The 21470-nt window shown below is 28.9% G+C and overlaps 1 protein-coding gene across 2 annotated transcripts in view; it reads left to right on the top strand.

Annotated features, from left to right (window-relative positions):
• Positions 1-2717: 2717 nt before the first annotated feature.
• Positions 2718-21470, top strand: part of LOC145694434 (uncharacterized) — a 238260-nt gene continuing 219507 nt past the window's right edge. For both annotated transcript variants that reach the window (XM_081770647.1, XM_081770650.1), the window contains exon 1: positions 2718-3283. In XM_081770647.1, coding sequence (XP_081626773.1) covers positions 2925-3283 — 359 coding nt within the window. In that variant the 5' untranslated portion in view covers positions 2718-2924. The remainder of the gene's footprint in view (positions 3284-21470) is intronic.

The following is a 21470-nucleotide window of genomic DNA, read 5'->3' on the forward strand; positions in this document are numbered from 1 at the left end:
TGGACAGAGTTTAAGAAATCATTGTTTTCTATTGAGAATGAAGTTAGCAGAAGATTTCACTATCAATATCCTAATTTGTAACTATCAATATACTAATTTGTAACTATTATGTAATTATGTAGAATTTAGTTAACTTTTATGGTAAAATCATAAAAGTGTTTTTATAATTTTATTTTTAGTAAATTTAGTGATTTTTTGTAACTAGATTTAGTGATTTTTTGTAACCAGATTTAGTGATTTTTTGAAGTCAAAACCGGTTTTAACCAGATTTTGTAGCCAGATTTAGTGATTTTTTTATTTTTAACTAGATTTAGCGAATTTTTTGTAACTATATTTAGTGATTTTTTTGCTTTTGTAACTAGATTTAGTGATAGAATGCATTAGAAGTTATTATGAGTCATATAGAGAGTTTTTTGAGATGTGATAGAAGTTATTTGGGATAGGGGGTGCGCTAGAAAGTATTAGGGGTAGATTAGAAGTTATTAGAGATGATAGGGTGACATATAGTTAAAATGGGCTAATAATAAATTTGTCTGCAGAATCCCCATTCCCTCTCTACTCCAGTGGAAGAAATTTGATGACAAGAGTGAAGTGATCAGTATTGCAGGGTTCTGTTTGTTTTTCAGTCCCGTCAAAACAAACGTCTTGTCGAGCGCCTATGTAACCATATGGTCCAGCTAATCGAATATTGATGAAGAAAATTTTTATTTTTATATAAACCTCGTATAAAAGCACTCGTAGAATTTTTCAGTCAGCAAACAGATGAATATGTATATATGTGTGTGCGTTGCGTCTGCGAAATCATGGTGATCCTCTCGTCTCCCCAAATAAGGTGCTAAACTTCAGCAGAGGAAACAAACTTCGTTTCTAAAAATTCCTGCCTATGGGTTGTCATAGCTATTTTTAGCTTTGACATCACCAGGCTGCATTGAGAGCCTGTCCGTTACGTAGAAACGCGAGGAGACGGGGGAAATACTAAGTTACTCTGACAATTGTTCCTGGTGTGGCATAGCTCGTTACCATGGAGGCTGTTCTGAACGAGTAAACGCATAACACTGAGTGTATTATTGTACATTTGTTACGTCGTTAAGTACAGTGCTTTAACACATTAAAAGTGAGTTGACGATAATAAAAATGTTGCCTCAAAAGTTAAATCTTAAGTAGTAGCGCACCGTAAAGTATGCAGTCTATCGAAAGAAGACAAAATGGTTGGAAGGGGAATGCACCCCGCAACCTTCAGGACATCCCCCTGGGAATCACCAAAGTTATTTTACTTCAGCATCAGAGCGAGTTTAAAGTGCCAGTGTGAAATTGTGGAAAATAACGATGTAGCGAAATACAACCGGTAACCTGCAACTACCGCGTCTTCCGCGATTGTAAAAAGAATAAGCGGGCCAAGTGTTAAATTCTACTACCATATTCAGTTATTCAAATCAAAGTGCCAAAATGTAAAGTAGTATGTGTTTGAGCAATTTTAGTGTTGTTTATTAAAGTGAAAAGCAAAATCTTGCATATCCTTTACCAAAATAATTATCATAATATAAATTTATATTATCTAATTTTAAGAAATAACCTAATTTTATTTCCTTTCCAGCATAGATAACTAATGCCTACGCAACATAATAATTTTCACATTATTAAATGGCATCGGCATTGAGAATACAATTAGAATCAGCTTTTATGTCGATTACCCAGAACGTTCAGACCCGAACTCTGAACCGTGTTGTCCAGTGGCTATATGGTCAGCTTTGGTAAACGAACCAAACTGTTATTAAAGTCTAAAGGAGACGCACAAAACATAGAGAGCGGTATTCAGAGAGAATTCGTTAGTCGAAGGTTAGTCACAGATTAGTTAGTAAGCATACTAATTCTTTACTAAGGAAGGCGCACTTTTTGCTATTCAGAGTCTTCTTTGAGTACAACTAAAATGATGATTTGAGTATGAATTACTTATAGAACCCCTATGCATCGGTGAGTAAAACAAATGTGACAACTACGGAAAAGTAGATAAGCGCATGCGTAGTCTTAAAAATGAAAATACATGAATTAGGAAATACGAAATATTGTGTCGCACCCTAAGCCATAGGTAAAAGATTTATCTCTGCTCTAGATTAATTAATCACATTTCAGTAACTTCGTCCAATACTACGTCCTAATCAGAGACTCTGAATACAATTTTGATAATAATTCTTTAGGCAAACCCATAGTATTGTGTTAATAAGACATCAAAACGACTCTGCATAAGGCCCAGAGGATCGAATCGCGGACACTTGTAATTGCCCAAGACCTCCTAGGGAACTGCAGAACACGAACCACATACAGTAAGAAAGTGTTCCACGAAATTGACTTAATTTTGACCGAAAATCGTATACGTGATATCTTTCAAATTTTGGCGGCCTTTACAGTGACTGCTTCCCATACCTCTAAAAAAATGAAGACTTTCGGTAATTAGAACTTTTATTAAAAGTCGACATTATAGCCAAAATACGGTTAGATGTTCTATCTTACATTGTTAGTTGATACTTAAGGAAAAAATGAAAAAAAAAGTAGAAGCAAGAAATGAATGAAACGACTTTAGTTGATGTTTCCATTAGTATAGCTAAAATAATCATATCACATAACTTCTTTCATAGTATTAAGCACTCAACAAACTAGGAAAAAATTTGCGTCAGGAAAGGGAAATTTTGTAAGGGAAACTTACCGACACTGATAGGCTTTTGGAAGCAAACAACGAATTTCTTCAAACGTTTTGTTTTAAAAGAGTAATTATTGTGTAATTTTTAAAGATCTGATTGCATGTTTGATTGCAAGTATAAAATTGCTTCTATAAACGTTCTTGTAAATCATTTCATTAACACTGGCAGCATTAAATAAAATGGAAGTATCAAGCACAGTTGCGAGTTCGTATTAAATTTGTAGCCATAATGACTGATGAAGCGTCTGTTAAGGTGGAATTTTTGTGCAAAGAAGAAATTGATTATAATTTTCCTCAGGAAGATCCACTCGAAGGGAAAGGATGGACGTACGAAATAACTGATAGCAAAGAACTAATATTATCTAGAACCGAAGGAGAGCAAACAAGAGAGAAGGATGTTGCTATGTATTCTTCGGATGTCAAATTAAACATTGATTCGGTGAAATCTGAATTTGGAGTAAAAGATCCTGCCTTTGAAAATAATATAGAAACACTAAGAAAAGTAGAGGTTGAAGAGACTTGCGCTTTTTACTGTGATGACTACAACCAATTAACGACAAGTAGTTCAAATTCAGTAGGGCCAAACAGGTAATGTTAAATTTTATACACACTAAGTGGTTCAGATTGATAATACAGTTACATGGGTACGAAAATTTATAGTTGTAAGTAATACTTTTCGAGAAATAATTACGGGAAATAGGCCTACGTCCGTTCTACAATCTGGTGGATACAAGGATTAGAGATGCAATGGCTCGGAAAAAAACCGGCTTTTTGAAAAAAAACTCGGTTTTTTCTGCTTCGCTTTTTTGCTTGGGAAATTTTGGGCTTTTTTGAAAATTTTGCTTTAAACTGATAAAGCAGACTTTGTTTTGCTTCTCTACAAAAAAACTTGTTTAATTAGTGATTGATACAAATAATAATATGAAACCTCGAAAATAAACCATGAATTACAAAAAGATTTTTTTTTTAATTCTTAACATATTTACATTATGAATTCCAAAGGATTAACTAATATATGTAATAATATTTTAATTTCTTATATACAATAAGTACTTTAAAAAAATATACACAAATAACTACCAAAATGTTATGTAGTATTTTTACTTCAAAATATCACACACCGTCTTTTTGAAGCAAAATAAAGAAAAACATGAGAGAAATCTAGTAGGGGTGGGATGGGGATTCTGCGCCACCTCATCATTTCCAATAACAATCTAGCACACCATCAATAATAATAGCGCACTCCTAATAACAATAGCGCATCCCCCTACCTCCAAATAACTTCTAAACTACCCCTAATAATTTCTACCGCACTCCCTATTTCCCAAATAACTTCTATCACCATATCAAATAACTTCTATCTTACTCATAATAACTTCTAATGCATTCTATTACTAAATCTAGTTACAAAAAATCATTAAATCTGGTTCAAAAAATCACTAAATCTAGTTATAAAAATCACTAAATTTAGTAAAATAAAATTACAAAACACTTCTATGATTTTACCATAAAAGTTAACTAAATTCTACATAATTACATAATACTTACAAATTAGTATATTAATAGTTACAAGTTCGAATATTGATAATGGAATCTTCTGCTAACCTCGTTCTCAATAGGAAACAATGACTTCTTAAACTCTGTCCACTGATCATAATTCAAACTGAATAGACAGCCGTTAATATCAAAAACAACTTGAACTTCGGTTTGCACATTTTTCACAATTACATTAAAGTTATTAGTAAGTATAAATTTCTTTTGAGGATCCATTCTATTCACTCCATCTTTTACTTCTGACAACATATTTTTCATCATTTCTATTATTTTTTGGATTTACATACAGAACTCAACAGTTGGATAATTATCTTTTAAACCAGTGTATTTGATTTTTATTCCATCTTTAACGATCTCATCAATCATTTTATCTGTTAAGTGTTTTGTAAATCTAGGTGGAAGAAATACCTTAAACTCTTCACATTCAACTAAAATGCTCTTTCCAAACTTAGTTTTAATCTTTTCCATTTTCACAATCTTATATTCTGTATTTAATTCTAATTCTCTTAATCCAATAACCTGTTTTTGTTCAAGACTCCCAAGTTTATTTAAAAGTTCAATATGACTCGCCATCGTATTTATTATATTAAAACTTTTTAAAAATCAGTTTCTAATAGCCTCGAATTTCGTTAAGTATGTCATTGATTCTGTTAACAATATCTCTTACATTTTCATCTGTTAATTCGCCATTCATGAGCTTAATTACATTAAGCTCATCTTTAAACAGCCGAATTCGATTCACCATATTTTTATAATATTCTTTCTTTGAAGCTATATTAAACCGTGTTGATAGGCCAGTGATAACAGCAGAAGCCGAAGCAAATGCAGTTGTAATAATTGAATACACTGTAACAGGAATAAATACATTGATGAACCCTGTAGAAGCTAATAATAGAATTGATAACGCAATAAGAGTAATATAAACACATTTTATTATCTTGAACTTCCTTTTGTTTTTCATTAATAACTTCTCAAGATTTAATATAGTATCTTCAATTAACACAATTAAATTCTCACGTGGAATATTATCTGGAATAGTCATTTTATTAAATAAGTTTTTATGATATTGTCATAAAAACACTTACAAACTAAACTAATCTAATAAACATATTATATAATTGATTTATATCTTCTCAATTATTTTTTCTTTCTCAACATCATACTCTAAATTTTTCTTACCAACCATAACAACATAGCAAATTGTTTTATCTGGTACATCGCTTTCAAAATTAACAGTCAGTTTCAAATTAGTTCTATCACTTACAGTTACTGATTTATGCTTGCTTGTGTTAATTACGAGCATCGGCCTATTTTCTAAAAATTCCTTAGGATAATAAAACATCTCAATATTTCCAATTGTAGCTCGGTTATATACCGTATACATTTCATAAACTTTGAAATACTTATGTTTTGCAAAATCTAAGTTTAAAGATTCTAATGGGAAAGATTCATTTCTAGAATTACGAAAATGGATATTCTGAACTTTACAATGATCAAAATAGCTTGAATCTCTTTCTTGATTATCATTTCTATCAGTTTGGAAAAAGGCAATCACAAAATTAGGCATATCAAATTCACTTGAGTTAAATTGTGTGGTTAAATCGAATTCTAAATATTTACCACTAACGGATTTCTGTAAACATTGATACGTGTTAAATGAAATAGGAATTTTACCTTCTTTTAACATATTTGGTCTTAACAAGGTGGCATAGTTAGGTTCATAATTAACAATAGGCATTCTTAATTCCATATTTGTAATCTTAATTTTACCTGGATGCTGTTGATCATTCTCATATGTTCCATCCTGCTTTTTTGTTTTCCAAATAGCAAATGCATTATCATCAGAACCACTTCTTTTAAATGTATATTTCAATCCTCCTTTCCACATAATATCTTTAAAATCTGAACAAAATCCTGGCAAAAGTCTGAGCAAAAACACTATTTCTTCATCTGTTCTTGCCCACGTAATTCCTTTCCATCCACATTCATCATAGTGATTTGCCTCTGCTTTTGAAATCGTACATGTGTTTACAGCTGTTGAAGTTAAACCAGGATAATCAATAATATCCAATATCTGTCCATGCTTACTAATTTGAATTTGAGAAAACAAATGTGGGAAGAAATTATTAATAAGTCTAATATTTTGACCAGTAGTATATTCTCCATTACCATCTCTACCTCTAATTTCAAAAGTTACATAAATATCAGCATAATAAGGATGTGTAAAGCCATCACCCACGTCAATATCAAATTCAATAGGCCTGTTTGGCTTATTTAAATTCTCGATTGTTTTTTGATTAGGTTTAAAGGATTGTAATTCATATGATTCTATCTTATCCATATTTATTATTAAAAAATATTTGTAATCGTTATATGAATTAAACCCATAAAATAAACCCATAAAACTTAAATATAACTTCTCCAAATATCCTTATTCCTATTCAACTGACTAATAATTTCTGAAAAACTATACCCATCTGTAAACATTTTTAAAACTGTAATGCATAAATGTCCACAAATTACCTCGTTAAAATGTTGTATACGGCTGCTATTGTACTCTATATTATGACCAAGATATTTTACGAGTGTTTTTGGTGGATTACCTCCAAATGAATCAAACACATACTTTCTATTTCCTTTTTTCCAATAACAAATCCAATGCGTTCCTATATTTTTAGACGTATCAAAATTAACAATACGACACTCATTCTTCCTTGGTTGTTTAGGCAATTCATCACTCATAAATACACCTCTAAAGTTTCTTATCTTAAGTTTTTTAACAAGTTGTATTAGATCTAAATTACTTAAAGGTTTAATTTCTTCTTTTTCTTTACTGTTTTGGAGTTTACGTTTTTTGAAAGCTTACCACCTTGTTTTTCTTCCATTGCTAAGTTATGTCGCTTTTGCTCCTCTAATTCCATTTTATTCTTTTTTGCATCATCTACAGTCTTAGCAATAGCAGCCGCACCTCCAGCAACAGAACCTAGAGCACCTATTAAAGCCAAAATCGTTGGAATAGTAAATATAAAACCACCATAATGAACTTTATTATCATTTGCCTTCATTTCTTTGTTTATTTTCTTAAGTTGTGGTATAGAAAGAGATAGAGACATACATTGTCCTTTACTTAGTTTCGCCTCCTTTTGTTTGAGTTGTTTGTTAGTTAAAATGTGATCTATATTTAATTGCTTAAGTTCCTGATTAGGAATCGTAAATGTAAAACCTTTTAACTGCATATTTATTATATAAATTAAAGGCTTTTTATGAAAATTTTCCATAAAAAGTACATATATAAACCTAAAACTAAAAATACTTATAAACCTAAACCTAATCTTACTTTCATTACTTATAAACCTAAACCAAATCTTACTTTTGTATTCATCATTAAAGCAGTTCCAAGAGCAGGTAGTTTTTCAGTTATTAAATTAGCATCTTTAGCAAAAACTCTTTCCCAAGCTTTATTTTCTAATTCCTTATCTGCAATATGTCTTGATTCTGTATCTTTATTATCCCTATAGTATATATCATGTTCTTTACAAGCCTCATCTAATTTGTTAATACCTTCATCACCTCTTTCTAATCTTTCTTCTAACTTAGTCCCAGGCCCGCAAAATCTAAATCCTGGAATATGCAACTCAAATGGAAGTTTATTAATCAAATCATTTACTAATCCTTTTCCATACTTTTCACTATTCCAAAATTTTGGTGGCAGCGTATTCAATATCTTAATCAAATAACCTATACCTTTTGGATCATTAGGAATAAATTGTGCAAGTTTAGAATTAATCATATCCATAATACCTACTTTCTCATTATAAAAGTTATCATTTCCAGATTTTTCTTCCCCATCAATAATAATCAAACGATCAATCAGTTTTCTCACATCATCCATCCATATGTATTCTTTTGATAATTCGTTATATACCTTTATTCCTTCTCCAGATTTTGGTGTCTTTTTTGAAGGTGTTGTTGGTTTTATATATTCATCCCAAATAGGTTTGATAATTTCTTTATATTTTTTACCTTTACTAGATTTTTGTTTTCTTGTACTTGGATCATTATTATGAAATGCAACACTAGAATCAATTACTATTTGTTTATATTTTTCTAGATCATCATCATTATAATTTGCTGGATTATGTTTTGTCAATAATTCCCATAAACCTTCTGTTCCTGTATAATGTCGATTATTAATAACTAAATCATCACCATGAATTTTAACTTCTGCATTTCCTATCATATGTCTAATTTTCCCATCTTCATCATATGGCTGTATTCCAAAACTTTTATCATCTCTAGTTGCATAATATCTTGAGGCAATTTTACCCAAATGAGGTGTTGCTAAAGATTCTATTCCTTCTACTTTATATTTAATTTGTTTTTTCATGTGTTTTATTTCTTCTGTTATAGGCGTATCACTTTCATTTATAGAACTATCATACATAGGCGGTGTTTCTAATAAGCTTGAATCCACTCTAGCACTTTTATGTACAACTGGAACTAACTCTTGAATTAGATTTTTATTTTCTTCTGCTACTTTTGATATATCTTGCCCTAAATCTTAAATTGCATCAATAACAGGCTGATCTTGTTCTTTAAATTTTTCATACTTACTTCGATTACTTTGTTTAATTTCCTTAAATCTTTTAATAAGTTCTTCTTTTAACTTAATATACTTCTTAGCTTTATTAACATCCATTTATTATATAAAGAAAAAAATAAAAACATAACATAACATAACATAACATAACATAACATAACATAATATAACATAAGATAACATAACATAACATATACGTTCACCTACATTCATATACGTTTAGTTCACACTTTTATAAATTCTTTAATTTTATTTCTATATTTACCATTATTCACCTTCCTAGTCATATCTATTGTTAAGAAACCATGTTCTTCACTCCAACATTTGCTACGTAATAATTGTAATTTTTCAAACGACATATCAGATGCAACAAATTCATCATATATATGTTTTAAATTTACATTATCCTGTCTAAATATACAAAGAAAGTTTAAGTTGTCCCTAATTAATTGTTTTGGCACTTTAGAATATGTTTGTCCAAGATAGAAACAGTTTAAACCCTTATGACGACCTCGAGTAAAATATTCTCTAACGTGATTTTGTTCTTCTAATATGAAATCATCAAATACTACCACAGAATAGTCTTCACATTCATCTAATGGAATAATCTCTTCATTGTTTCCTTTTATTATTGCTATTGTGTCTTTAATATTACGTTCTATATCTCGAAAAAGTTGTATTAAGTGTTGGTATTTAGGTTGATTTAAACTTTTAGAATATATATAAACATTTGCATTTTTAACCATTTAGGTGCCAACAAAAAATTATCAGTCATTAACGTTGTTTTACCACATCCACTAGGCCCAACTATTAAACATCTTATATCATCAGGTAACAACTCTCCATTCCTCTTACTCTTCGCCGTTTCTTCTGTTAACCTTACTTTAATATCCCAATTATCCATTTTAATTATTTATTATATAATAAATGAAAGTATTTAATTTAAATGGTTATTCATCTGTATTAAACATGTCATTGCATTACCCATTTGAAAACTATTTAGAAGTAGCTGTTGCAGGATTTTACACAACATACTTAACTCCAAACATTACAGAAAAAAATAATAAATTAACGTTTTGCACTGAAGAACCTGAAGTTACAAGACAAGCCATAGTTCAACCTGGTCAATATAGTTTAAAAGAATTAGAAGAATATATTAAATCAAACCTTCCATTCTACACTGATGAATTCAAAGATACTTTTGAAATTACAGAAGACAGGAAAAGAAATAGAGTTAAAATATTTAGTGAGGTTTGTGATATAACCTTAGATACCATTAATACTGTATTAGGTTTTAGTAATAAAAACTTGGCTAATAACATAGAACATATTGGAGATAAACCACCAAGGTTTCATCCGTTTGATACTATAAATATTCACTGTGATTTAGCAGAAGGTATGATTTTAAAACACAATGACACAACACACAACGAAACAGACTTAATTTCAACATTTAGAACAAATGCAGTGTTTAGAGAACCAATTATATATGAACCTAATGAAAAGATATTTTTCCCAATACATCACAATAAATTTAATAATTTTAAAGTTTCAATTAAAGATGAAAATGGTGATTTGATTGATTTTGGTGGAGCTCGTATAACTGTTTTACTTGCTATTAAATAATTTGAATTGTTATATAATAAATATGGACATCTTTGGTAATACTAAAAGGAGGACTACAAACCTCAATCATGTAAGTGAAGTTTTTACATCAAATATAACATGGGTTGATTTTAAAAACAAAAGACTTGTTAATGTAAGTGATGCAATTGACCAACATGATGTAGTAACTTTACAACAGCTAGATTTAATAAATAGTAATGTTAATAGTCAATTGGAAGGTGATAGAAACAAATTTGAAGATGTATTAAAAACATTACAAGACACATACATAAAGAGAGATGATTTTCAAAAGATTAGGATGGATACTACTAAATTGATTATGCAGAAAGAAACTATACCCCTAATATGTCGATTGAGAGTTAAAAATGTTAAGGAACCAATCTTTAGAATATTTAATCTCTCTAATGGTTACAAATTTCTCTATAATGGGAAAATAATGCACATGGAATTAAGTTTGGATAAATACTTTCTAGATATATATTTAGGTGATACTTTGATTAAAAATTTACCTGTAAACATTAAAAAGGGTGATATAATTACGTTTCAAGCAAATAAGAATTCAGCTATGGAAGAAGGGCAACCATTGCAAGTTATTATGTATATAGAAAGAGAGCTTTCATAAAACCATATGCTATATTCAATCTATATAACAACATTCTAATTCAATATATATAACAACATTCTAAATTGAATTATACAGATGAATTATAAATTGTTATATAGATTGAATTATTGTTCGAATTATAGATTAAGTTATAGAATGTTATATTGATTAAATTATATAGATGAACAGTGTTTGAATTGTAGAAGTTATTAACAGATTGATTATAGATTGAATTATAGATTGAAGTTCATGATCAATTATAGTATTAATCAACAACAGCATTAATTACAGTATTAATCATCAAATACCGACACCTGTTAATTATAGTATTAATCATCAAATATCGACACCCGTTAATTATAGTATTAATCATCAAATATCGACACCCGTTAATTATAGTATTAATCATCAAATATCGACACCCGTTAATTATAGTATTAATCATCAAATATCGACAACAGCATCAAACAAACATATGCTTAAATTATAGTTTGAATTAGGCTAATCTTTAGAATTATATTGTTAGTTGAATTATAGTTTGAATTAGGTTGATCTTTAGAATGATGTTGTTAGTTGATATAGTGTTTCAATTATAGATTGAGGTTAATAATTTTCCATATAATAAATAGTATGATGTATTGTGTTAAGTGTAAGAAATCAACAGATACAAAAATAGATAACATTAGAATAGAACAAACAAAGAATGGGAGATATGTTAAGAAAGGTATATGTGTTGTATGTGGTACTAATAAATCCCAATTCATTAAAAAGTGCGATTGACTATATGAAAGTGAAGGTATTAGAGAAGATATTATAGAAGAAATTCATAAACCATCTAGAAAAAATTATCCTAGGTTAAGTGTTATTGTTAAGGGTATAGATGATTTATGGCAAGCGGATCTTGTGGAAATGGATAGTGGTGTGTTAAAAGGTGTTTCAAAATTAAATAAAGGTTATAAGTATTTGCTAACGATTATAGATGTGTTTTCAAAATATGCATTTGCTGTTCCTGTTAAAGATAAGAATGGTAAGAATGTTACAGGAGCATTTGAATCAGTGTTAAAAGTAAGAAAACCTAATAATTTACAAACTGATCAAGGTAAAGAGTTTTATAATAAAGAATTTGAAGATTTGATGGGAAAAAACAATATCAATCATTACTCAACATATAGTGGTAAAAAAGCTTCTGTTGTTGAAAAATTTAACAAAACACTTAAACAAAATATGTGGAAAAAATTTACTGTTCAAGGTAATTATAAGTGGTTAAAAATATTGCAAGGTTTAGTTGATGAATATAATAACAAAGTACATAGAACAATTGGTGTGAAACCTGTAGAAGTGAATAAGAAAAATGAGCATGTGATATTGAATAAAGTGTATAAGAAAGAATATAAACGTGTTAAACCTAAATACAAATTAGGTGATCATGTTCGTATAAGTAAAATTAAAGGATTGTTTGACAAAGGTTATACACCAAATTGGTCAGCAGAAGTGTTTGTTATTAATGAGGTTATACCATCTAATCTACCAACATATAAAATTAAAGATTTAAACAATGAAGAAGTTAAAGGAAGATTTTATGAACCAGAATTATTGAAAACTAAATATAAGGATGAGTATTTGGTTGAAAAAATATTGAGAAAGAAAGGTAATAAAGTGTTTGTTAAATGGTTAGGGTTTGATAATTCACATAATAGTTGTATAGATAAAGAAAATGTTGTAGTGTAAATTTAATGTGTTTAACTTTTATGAATAATTTCATACAAGGTAATAAAGTGTTTGTTAAATAATTAGGGTTTATTAAATGGTTAGGGTTTAATAATTTACATAATAAATAAATAAAAGTAATATAATATTATAAATGTTATCTTTTATGATTATTTCATAAAAGGTATAAATTGTTTATTAAATAGTTAGTGTTTATTAAATGGTTAGGGTTTAATAATTTGCAATATAATTAAATAAATAAAAGTAATATATTATAAATTTTATCTTTTATGGGTCTTTCATAAAAGGTAATAAAGTGTTTATTAAATGGTTAGGGTTTAATAATTTACATAATAATTAAATAATTAGGGTTTATTAAATGGTTAGGGTTTAATAATTTATATAATAATTAAATAATTAGGGTTTGTTAAATGGTTAGGGTTTAATAATTTGCATAATAATTAAATAAATAATTTGCATTAATAATTAAATAAATAAATAATTTGCATAATAATTAAATAAATAATTTGCATTAATAATTAAATAATTAGAGTTTATTAAATGGTTAGGGTTTAATAATTTGCATAGTAATTAAATAAATAAAAATAATATAAAATTATAAATGTTGTAATTTAATTTGTTTAAACATGAAAAATATTATGAAAATGAATTAAAAAATCTGGTGAATATAAAAAACGATACAGTGTTTTTTCATATAAGGTGTGTTATTATATGGAAAAACACTGTATCATTTTTTTATGTCGACATTAACAGCTGTATTAGAAAAATAAGTTGCTAATGTTGGGATAAAAATATTATGAAAATGAATTAAAAAAATTAGTGAATATAAAATTATGATACAGTGTTTTTCCATATAAAATGAGTATGAATAATGTTAATTTTACTGGTGAGGAGATGAAGGAGATGTCAATTACAAAACTAAAACAAATATGTAAAGTCAAGAAAATCCGCGGCTATAGTTATTTAAATAAGAGTGAATTAATCAAAAAAATCGAACAATACCAAAATGAACCAGATGAATTGAAAGTTATATACACAATGAAAGTTGATGAACTAAAAAACCATTGTAAAAGGAAGGGGATAAAAGGTTATTCTAAATTAAAAAAGGCTGAACTTATTGACCGTATTATAAAATATGAAGATGAACAAAACAGATCACAAATTAGAAACATATTTCCATTTAAACAAGATGTTTTTGAAGAATCCAAACCACAACGAATACCAATTAAAGTACAAACAAAGGAAACAGCAATACAGAAACGATTGCAAACTATCACAATTGAAAACATAGGAGGATATAAGGATCCGGTGAAGTTTTTAAATATAAGTGGAAAAGTAGTTATTAATAAAATCAAGGAAGAATTAAAGCATCACCCATTAAAAGTCAACCTTGTATTCATTTGTGATTATATTAAAGATAAAGAAGTACAAGAACGCAATTTTAAAACTATGAATGAAAGAATATTACAATCAACTGACTTAGATGAATATATAACCAATGCTAAACAAAAACTATGTAGAGAGATGGAGGAATTTCAAGGAAGAGGTTCAGGATGGTCATTACATCAAATTAAATATTTAGAAATCAGATTAAATAAATATGTACCATTATGAGCTTCTTCCTATATTGACCTTCCTAAACCAATTAAAGATAAAAAAGCAGTGATTAATGTTCAAAATAAAGATAATAAATGTTTCTTATATTCTATTGCATGTTATTTAAAACCTATAGATCACCAATCACATCCTCAACGGCCTTCAAACTATACATTAATTGTGGATGAATTACAAGAGAAATATTGTAAGGGTATTGAATTTCCTGTACAATTAAAAGATATAGTAAAGTTTGAAAAAAGAAGTAACATATCCATTAACGTGTATACCTATGATGATGAATATAATATATACCCACTTCAAATCACAAAAAATAAGCAGGATAAACACATCAATTTATTATATGTAAAAGATGAAAATAATGATCACTTTTGTTGGATAAAGGATTTATCAAGATTAATAAGAAGTCAAGTAACAAAGCATAAGGAAAAATTATACCTTTGTGATAGGTGTTTAACAAGACATTTTAGAAATGAGATACAATTACAAGAACATGAACTATATTGTAAGGAGCATGAATCTGTTAGAATAGAACTTCCAAAGCCATATAAGAATCAAATACAATTTCAAAATTATAATAGACATTGATGGTACCATTTGCGATATATGCCGATTTTGAATGCTTGTTATGTAAATTGGAAGTAGACCATAATTGTTCTAAAACTGTGAAGTATCAAAAGCATTTACCAATGAGTTTCTGTTATTACGTCAAATACTCAAATGGTGTGTATAAAAGGCCTGTTAGTTATATTGGTTTAGATGCTGCAAAGGTGTTTGTGGAGAAGTTAAAACAAGAAGCAATAGAAATAAAGAAAATATATAACAAAAGAGTTGAAATGAATAACCTAACTAAAGATGAGAACGAGATATATAATAATTCCAATAGTTGTCATATATGTGAGAGAAACTTGAATGATTTACCACCCGCAATTGAAAAACAAATAAATGTGTTAAATAAGAAAATAAAATTCGCTAAAAATAATGATAGCATGGTTGAAAAATTAGAAGAATGGAAACATGAATTAGGTAAATGTTTGAAAAATATAAATATAAATAAAGCAAAAGTAAGAGATCATGATCATTTAACTGGAAAGTTTAGAGGTGCAGCTCACAGTTATTGTAACTTAAGCTATCGAAATCCTAATTTCATTCCAGTATTTATTCACAATTTAAGTGGTTATGATACTCACCTATTTGTTAAAGAACTTGCTTATGATAAGAATGAAATAAAACTAATTGCAAACAATGAAGAAAAATATATAACATACTCGAAATATGTGAAGGTTGATAAAAAGAATGGAATTAATTTACGATTTCTAGATTCATTTAGGTTTATGTCAAGGGGTTTAGCAGAACTAGCAAATAATCTTACAAAAGAACAATATAGAGAAACGTCAAAGTATTTCACTTATGATTTATTAGATTTAGTAATTAAAAAAGGTGTGTATCCATATGATTATATTGACTCAATTGAAAGATTAGAAGAAACAAAACTACCTTCAAAAGAAATGTTCTTTAATAAACTTACTAACACCCACATCAGTGATGAAGATTATGAGCATGCGAAAAATGTTTGGAAGTCATTCAATATTAAAAATCTAGGTGAATATACAGAACTTTATAACAGGACAGATGTATTAATATTAGCCGATGTATTTGAAAATTTTAGAGATGTGTGTTTAAAGGCATATGGTTTAGATCCTGCTTGGTATTTCACTGCTCCTGGTTTATCGTGGGATTCAATGTTAAAGGTGACTAAAATCGAACTAGAAATGTTAACTGACTATGACAAAATATTAATGATTGAAAAAGGTATGAGGTGGAATTTCACAATGTAGTAAGAGGTATGTAAAAGCAAATAATAAGTATATGAAAAGTTATAACAAAGACGAACCTTCAAAGTATTTAGCTTATCTAGATGCAAATAATTTATATGGATGGGCAATGAGTCAATAATGCCTGACAAAGACTTTAAATGGGTTCAACCTTACATAAACATAATGAATATTCCAGATAGTTCAGAAACTGGTTACATATTATAAGTTGATTTAGAATATCCAGATAATTACATGATAAACATACAGATCTACCATTAGCTCCAGAAAATATGTGCCCACCAGGATCGAAACAATCAAAATTATTAACAACGCTTTACAATAAAGAAAGATATGTTATTCACTATATAATTTTAAAATTATATATGTCACTTGGAATGATATTAAAGAAAATTCACCGCGTATTAGAGTTCAAGCAATCAAACTGGTTAAAGGAATATATTGATCTAAATACAAATATGAGAACACAAGCTAAGAATAATTTCGAGAAAGATTTTTACAAGTTAATGAATAATAGTGTATTTGGTAAAACAATGGAAAACATTAGAAAGAGGCCATCAATTACTTTAGAATGTGATCCAATGAGGGTGGAAAAGTTAATTGCGAAACCGAACTTTGATTATAGAACAATATTTACTGAAGATTTGTGTGCGATACATAGGAAAAAAGAAAAATTGACCTTCAACAAACCTATATATGTTGGTATGAGTGTGTTAGATTTATCAAAACTATTAATGTATGACTTCCATTACAACATTATGAAACCTAAATATGATATTGATATAAACTTATGTTATACGGATACCGATAGTTTTATATATGAAATTGGGACAGATGACTTCTACAAAGACTTAAATGAAATGATTGATTTATTTGATACAAGTGATTATGGAAAGGATAATCAATATGGAATACCATTAGTAAACAAAAAAGTATTAGGAAAGATGAAGGATGAAAACAATGGTAAAATAATGACAGAATTTATTGGGTTAAGGTCGAAAATGTATGCCTTTAAAGTTGAAAATAAAGAGGAGAAAAAGCAAAAGGAATAACAAAATGTGTAGTAGCAAAACAGTTACAATTTGATGATTATAAACAAACCCTAATCAATGATGTGAAAACATATAAAAATATAAATCTAATTCGAAGTTGTAAGCATGATGTGTATACCATAGCTGTAAATAAATTAGCTTTAGATTCGAATTATGATAAAAGATATATATTAGAGGGTGGTGTAAGTACATTAGCTTGGGGGCATTATAAGATATAGTTAAAATGTATTTATGTGTAGTTGAGTTTTAAGTCATATTTAATTATCCTTTATGTATAGTTTAGTTTTAGGTCATATTTAATTATCTTTTATGTATAGTTTAGTTTAGGTAAAATTTAAATAACTTTTATATATAGTGTAGTTTAATTTTAGGTCATATTTAATTAACTTTTATGTATTTATGTGTAGTTTAATTTTATGTTATATTTAATTAACTTTTATGTATAGTTTAGTTTAGTTTTAGGTCATATTTAATTAACTTTTTTGTATAGTTTAGTTTTAGGTAAATTTAATTAACTTTTATGTATAGTTTAATTTTAGGTAAATTTAATTAACTTTTATGTATAGTTTAGTTTAGTTTTATGTCATATTTAATTAACTTTTATGTATAGTTTAGTTTTATGTCATATTTAATTAACTTTTATGTATAGTTTAGTTTAGTTTTATGTCATATTTAATTAACTTTTATGTATAGTTTAGTTTTAGGTAAATTTAATTAACTTTTATGTATAGTTTAGTTTTAGGTAAATTTAATTAACTTTTATGTCTAGTTTAGTTTTAGGTAAATTTATATTTTTAAGTCATAAAAGTTGTTTTTGTAATTTTATCCTTAGACATAGGCAACCAGTAATGCATGAAAATAATTGTTTTGTAGTCTAGTATTTATGTCCTGTTTACATTTCCTTAATACATTCTTACATAGTGAAGATTTTTGATTTTTTATAATTTTTTCCTTATACATAGACAACCAGTAACGCGTTAGAAAAAGATTATAGGAAAATAGAAACCATTTACCGTTTGAATTTTGAAAATAGGTTAATATTTGATGAAGTTATAGCAAATTCGGAATAGTATCCTTAGAGGTATGCAACCCACAATACATTCAGAAAATGGCAATTTTTTTTCTCTGTCGAATGTCGTTTGAATTTTGAAAATCGGTTAATAAACTACAAAGTTATAACGACTTAAAAAAATAACATCCCTCGAGTACGCCATTAAAACAGGGTTGGTTATCGTTTCCAAAAAATTATCATATTTACCTTATTTGGTACTAGTTCATTCGTAATAATTTCAGAGCTTAATTCATAATTTTAACAATTCTGGAAAAACATGATAAAAAGAATTAGTTTCCAACCCTGTTTGTCACGTGAAAGTAAAAATCATCACGTTACAACTAAGAAGTTTTAAAAAGTTTAAAAATTTTTCGACTGTGAAGAGAGAGAAAATTGTAACTGCATAACGTGACTATATAACGTGACGTGACAGTTTTGGTGTTGTTATTACTACACTTTCCATATACTGCTTGACTACTAAAAAGAAAGAAAAAATGTTGTTGCTGCTCCGGTTGACTGAAGAGAATGTGAGTGTGGATGAGTGTATGATGATGTAAGCAAGTCACGTTCCCATGCTAAGAAAGAAAAAAAGAAGGAGAATGATCGTAAATCTCATGTACATATATGCTATTCCTTCTCTCAAGCAAACTGAATTGTAAATGTGTGTGTGGACAAACCTTCTGTGCTGTGTTGGGTTGTATAAATACAGGCGGCAAAATGCTAAATTCATTATTTTTTATCCGATTTTGATAATTCAAACGGCATTTAAAAGAGTATGTATCAGAGTTTAAAACGCAATTGTTCATTCTTGTTAAATGTTGTTAGATTTAGTGATTTTTTGTTTTTGTAACTAGATTTAATGATTTTTTGTAACCATATTTAGTGATTTTTTGAAGTCAAAACCGGTTATAACCAGATTTTGTAACTAAATTTAGTGATTTTTGAAGTCAAAACCGGTTATAACCAGATTTTGTAACTAGATTTAGTGATTTTTTTTTGTTTTTGTAACTAGATTTAGTGATTTTATAACTAGATTTAGTGACTTTTTTGTAACCAGATTTAATGATTTTTTGTAACTAGATTTAGTGATAGAATGCATTAGAAGTTATTATGAGTAAGATTAATATTATTTGAGATGTGATAGAAGTTATTTGGGAAATAGGGAGTGCGGTAGAAATTATTAGGGGTAGTTTAGAAGTTATTTGGAGGTAGGGGGATGCGCTATTGTTATTAGGAGTGCGCTATTATTATTGATGGTGTGCTAGATTGTTATTGGAAATGATGAGGTGGCGCAGAATCCCCATCCCACCCCTACTAAATCTGCACATCAAGAGCTTCGTTTCGGGTGGTTCTGTATATTCTTGAAATTTTTCAGTTAAGTTTTAACTTTCATATACATTGTGTGAATATTTCGAACAAATTTTGCACTGTTTGATCACATACGTAATAATATGTTGCCACCTATCAGAATATGTTATCACCTGCTTCGAATTCGCAAAATCGGTAAAGTTCCGAATTCTGTAATGCACTGACTGTTCCTTAAGCTTGTTCCGAATCGGAAAAGTACCGAATTTTCTGTTCATGAATCATATGCGTAATAGACTGTTCATCGGAGCTTGTGGTTTTGTAGGCTCTAGAATATATAACCGCTATCATGGTTTACCTAGTCCTGAAGGTTTCTGAATTTTTAACAAGAAAATTCAATATATCATTACGAAACTTTTATTTATTTATTTATTTTATTTTATTTCATTTTATTTTTACAAAAAAAGAAAAACTATGGAATATATTTAAAAAGAGTGGAAGAATCAGTCACTGTTCCAGTTCACAAGAAAGACGAAAAAATTGATTGTAATAATTATCGAGGCATTTCTCTTAACATTCTATTAATAAGATTGACCCCATACGCAGATGAAATTATTGGAGATTGTCAGTGTGGATTTAGTCGAAATCGACCAGATATTTACCATTCGACAAATACTCGAAAAGAAATGGGAATATATTACCCAGTACATCAACTGTTTATTGACTTTAGAAAGGTTTACAACTCGGTTAGGAGGGAAACATTGTACATCATTCTTACAGAATTTGGAATACCGAAAAAGCTAGATTTATTAAGTTTTTAAATGAATCCCATAATAAAGTTCGAGTAGAAAAATGCGAGCTTCCACGTCGAGATTGGCCTGAAACAAGGATATGCGTTATCGCAGTTATTATTCAGCTTTGTTCCGGAGTGCGCTATAAGAAAAATAAAAAATAGGAACCAGGGCCTTGAGTTGACTGGTTCACCATCGGATAATCATGCCTGTTATGCTTTATGGTTGTGAAACATGGTCGCTTAGGCTGAGGGAATAACGCAGACTGAAATTATTTGAGAATAAAATTCTGGGACGAATATTTGGACCCAAGAGGAACGGGAATGGGGAAAGGCGGAAACTTCATAAGGAACAAATACATAATTTATACGGTTTACCAAACATCGTTAGAGTCATCAAGTCTAGGAGGCTCAGGTGAGTAGGTCATGTAGGCAGAATGGAAGAAAGTAGGAACGCTTTCAAAGTTTTAACTGTAAATCCAATCGGGAAACGTCCATTAGGAAACCCTAGGCCCAGATGGAAGGACAATATTAAGATGGATCTAGCTGAAATAGGAATACAGAGTAGAAACTGGATTGAATTGGATAAGGAGGATACGGACAAAATTTCGCGAGCCAAAACCTCGCCGCCCAAAACCTCGTGGGACAAGATCTCGCCGCCCAAAATCTCGCGTTACCAAAACCCCGCCGAGCAAAATTTCGTGGGCCAAAATCTCGCCTGCTCAAAACCTCGCGGACCAAAATCTCGCTTGGCCAAAACCTTGCGGAATGAAACCTTTCCTTAAAATTTACTCAATGAGTTTGTTAATATGCAATTTTATATTATTATTAATAATAATAATAATAAAAAGAAGAAGATAAAAAATATCGTGAGCATGGGCTTTGGGTTATACCTGTTTCCTCCTACTTTATTCGTTCCATCATTTCCTTCATCCTGATCATCTACGTCTCCTTTAACCTACAAAACATAATTGAGGGATGTAAAAATTCAGATATTATTTCATACTTTCATAAAT

Source organism: Thermobia domestica, chromosome 9 (genome assembly GCF_964235325.1).
Source record: "Thermobia domestica chromosome 9, izTheDome1.hap1.1, whole genome shotgun sequence".
Taxonomy (NCBI): domain Eukaryota; kingdom Metazoa; phylum Arthropoda; class Insecta; order Zygentoma; family Lepismatidae; genus Thermobia; species Thermobia domestica.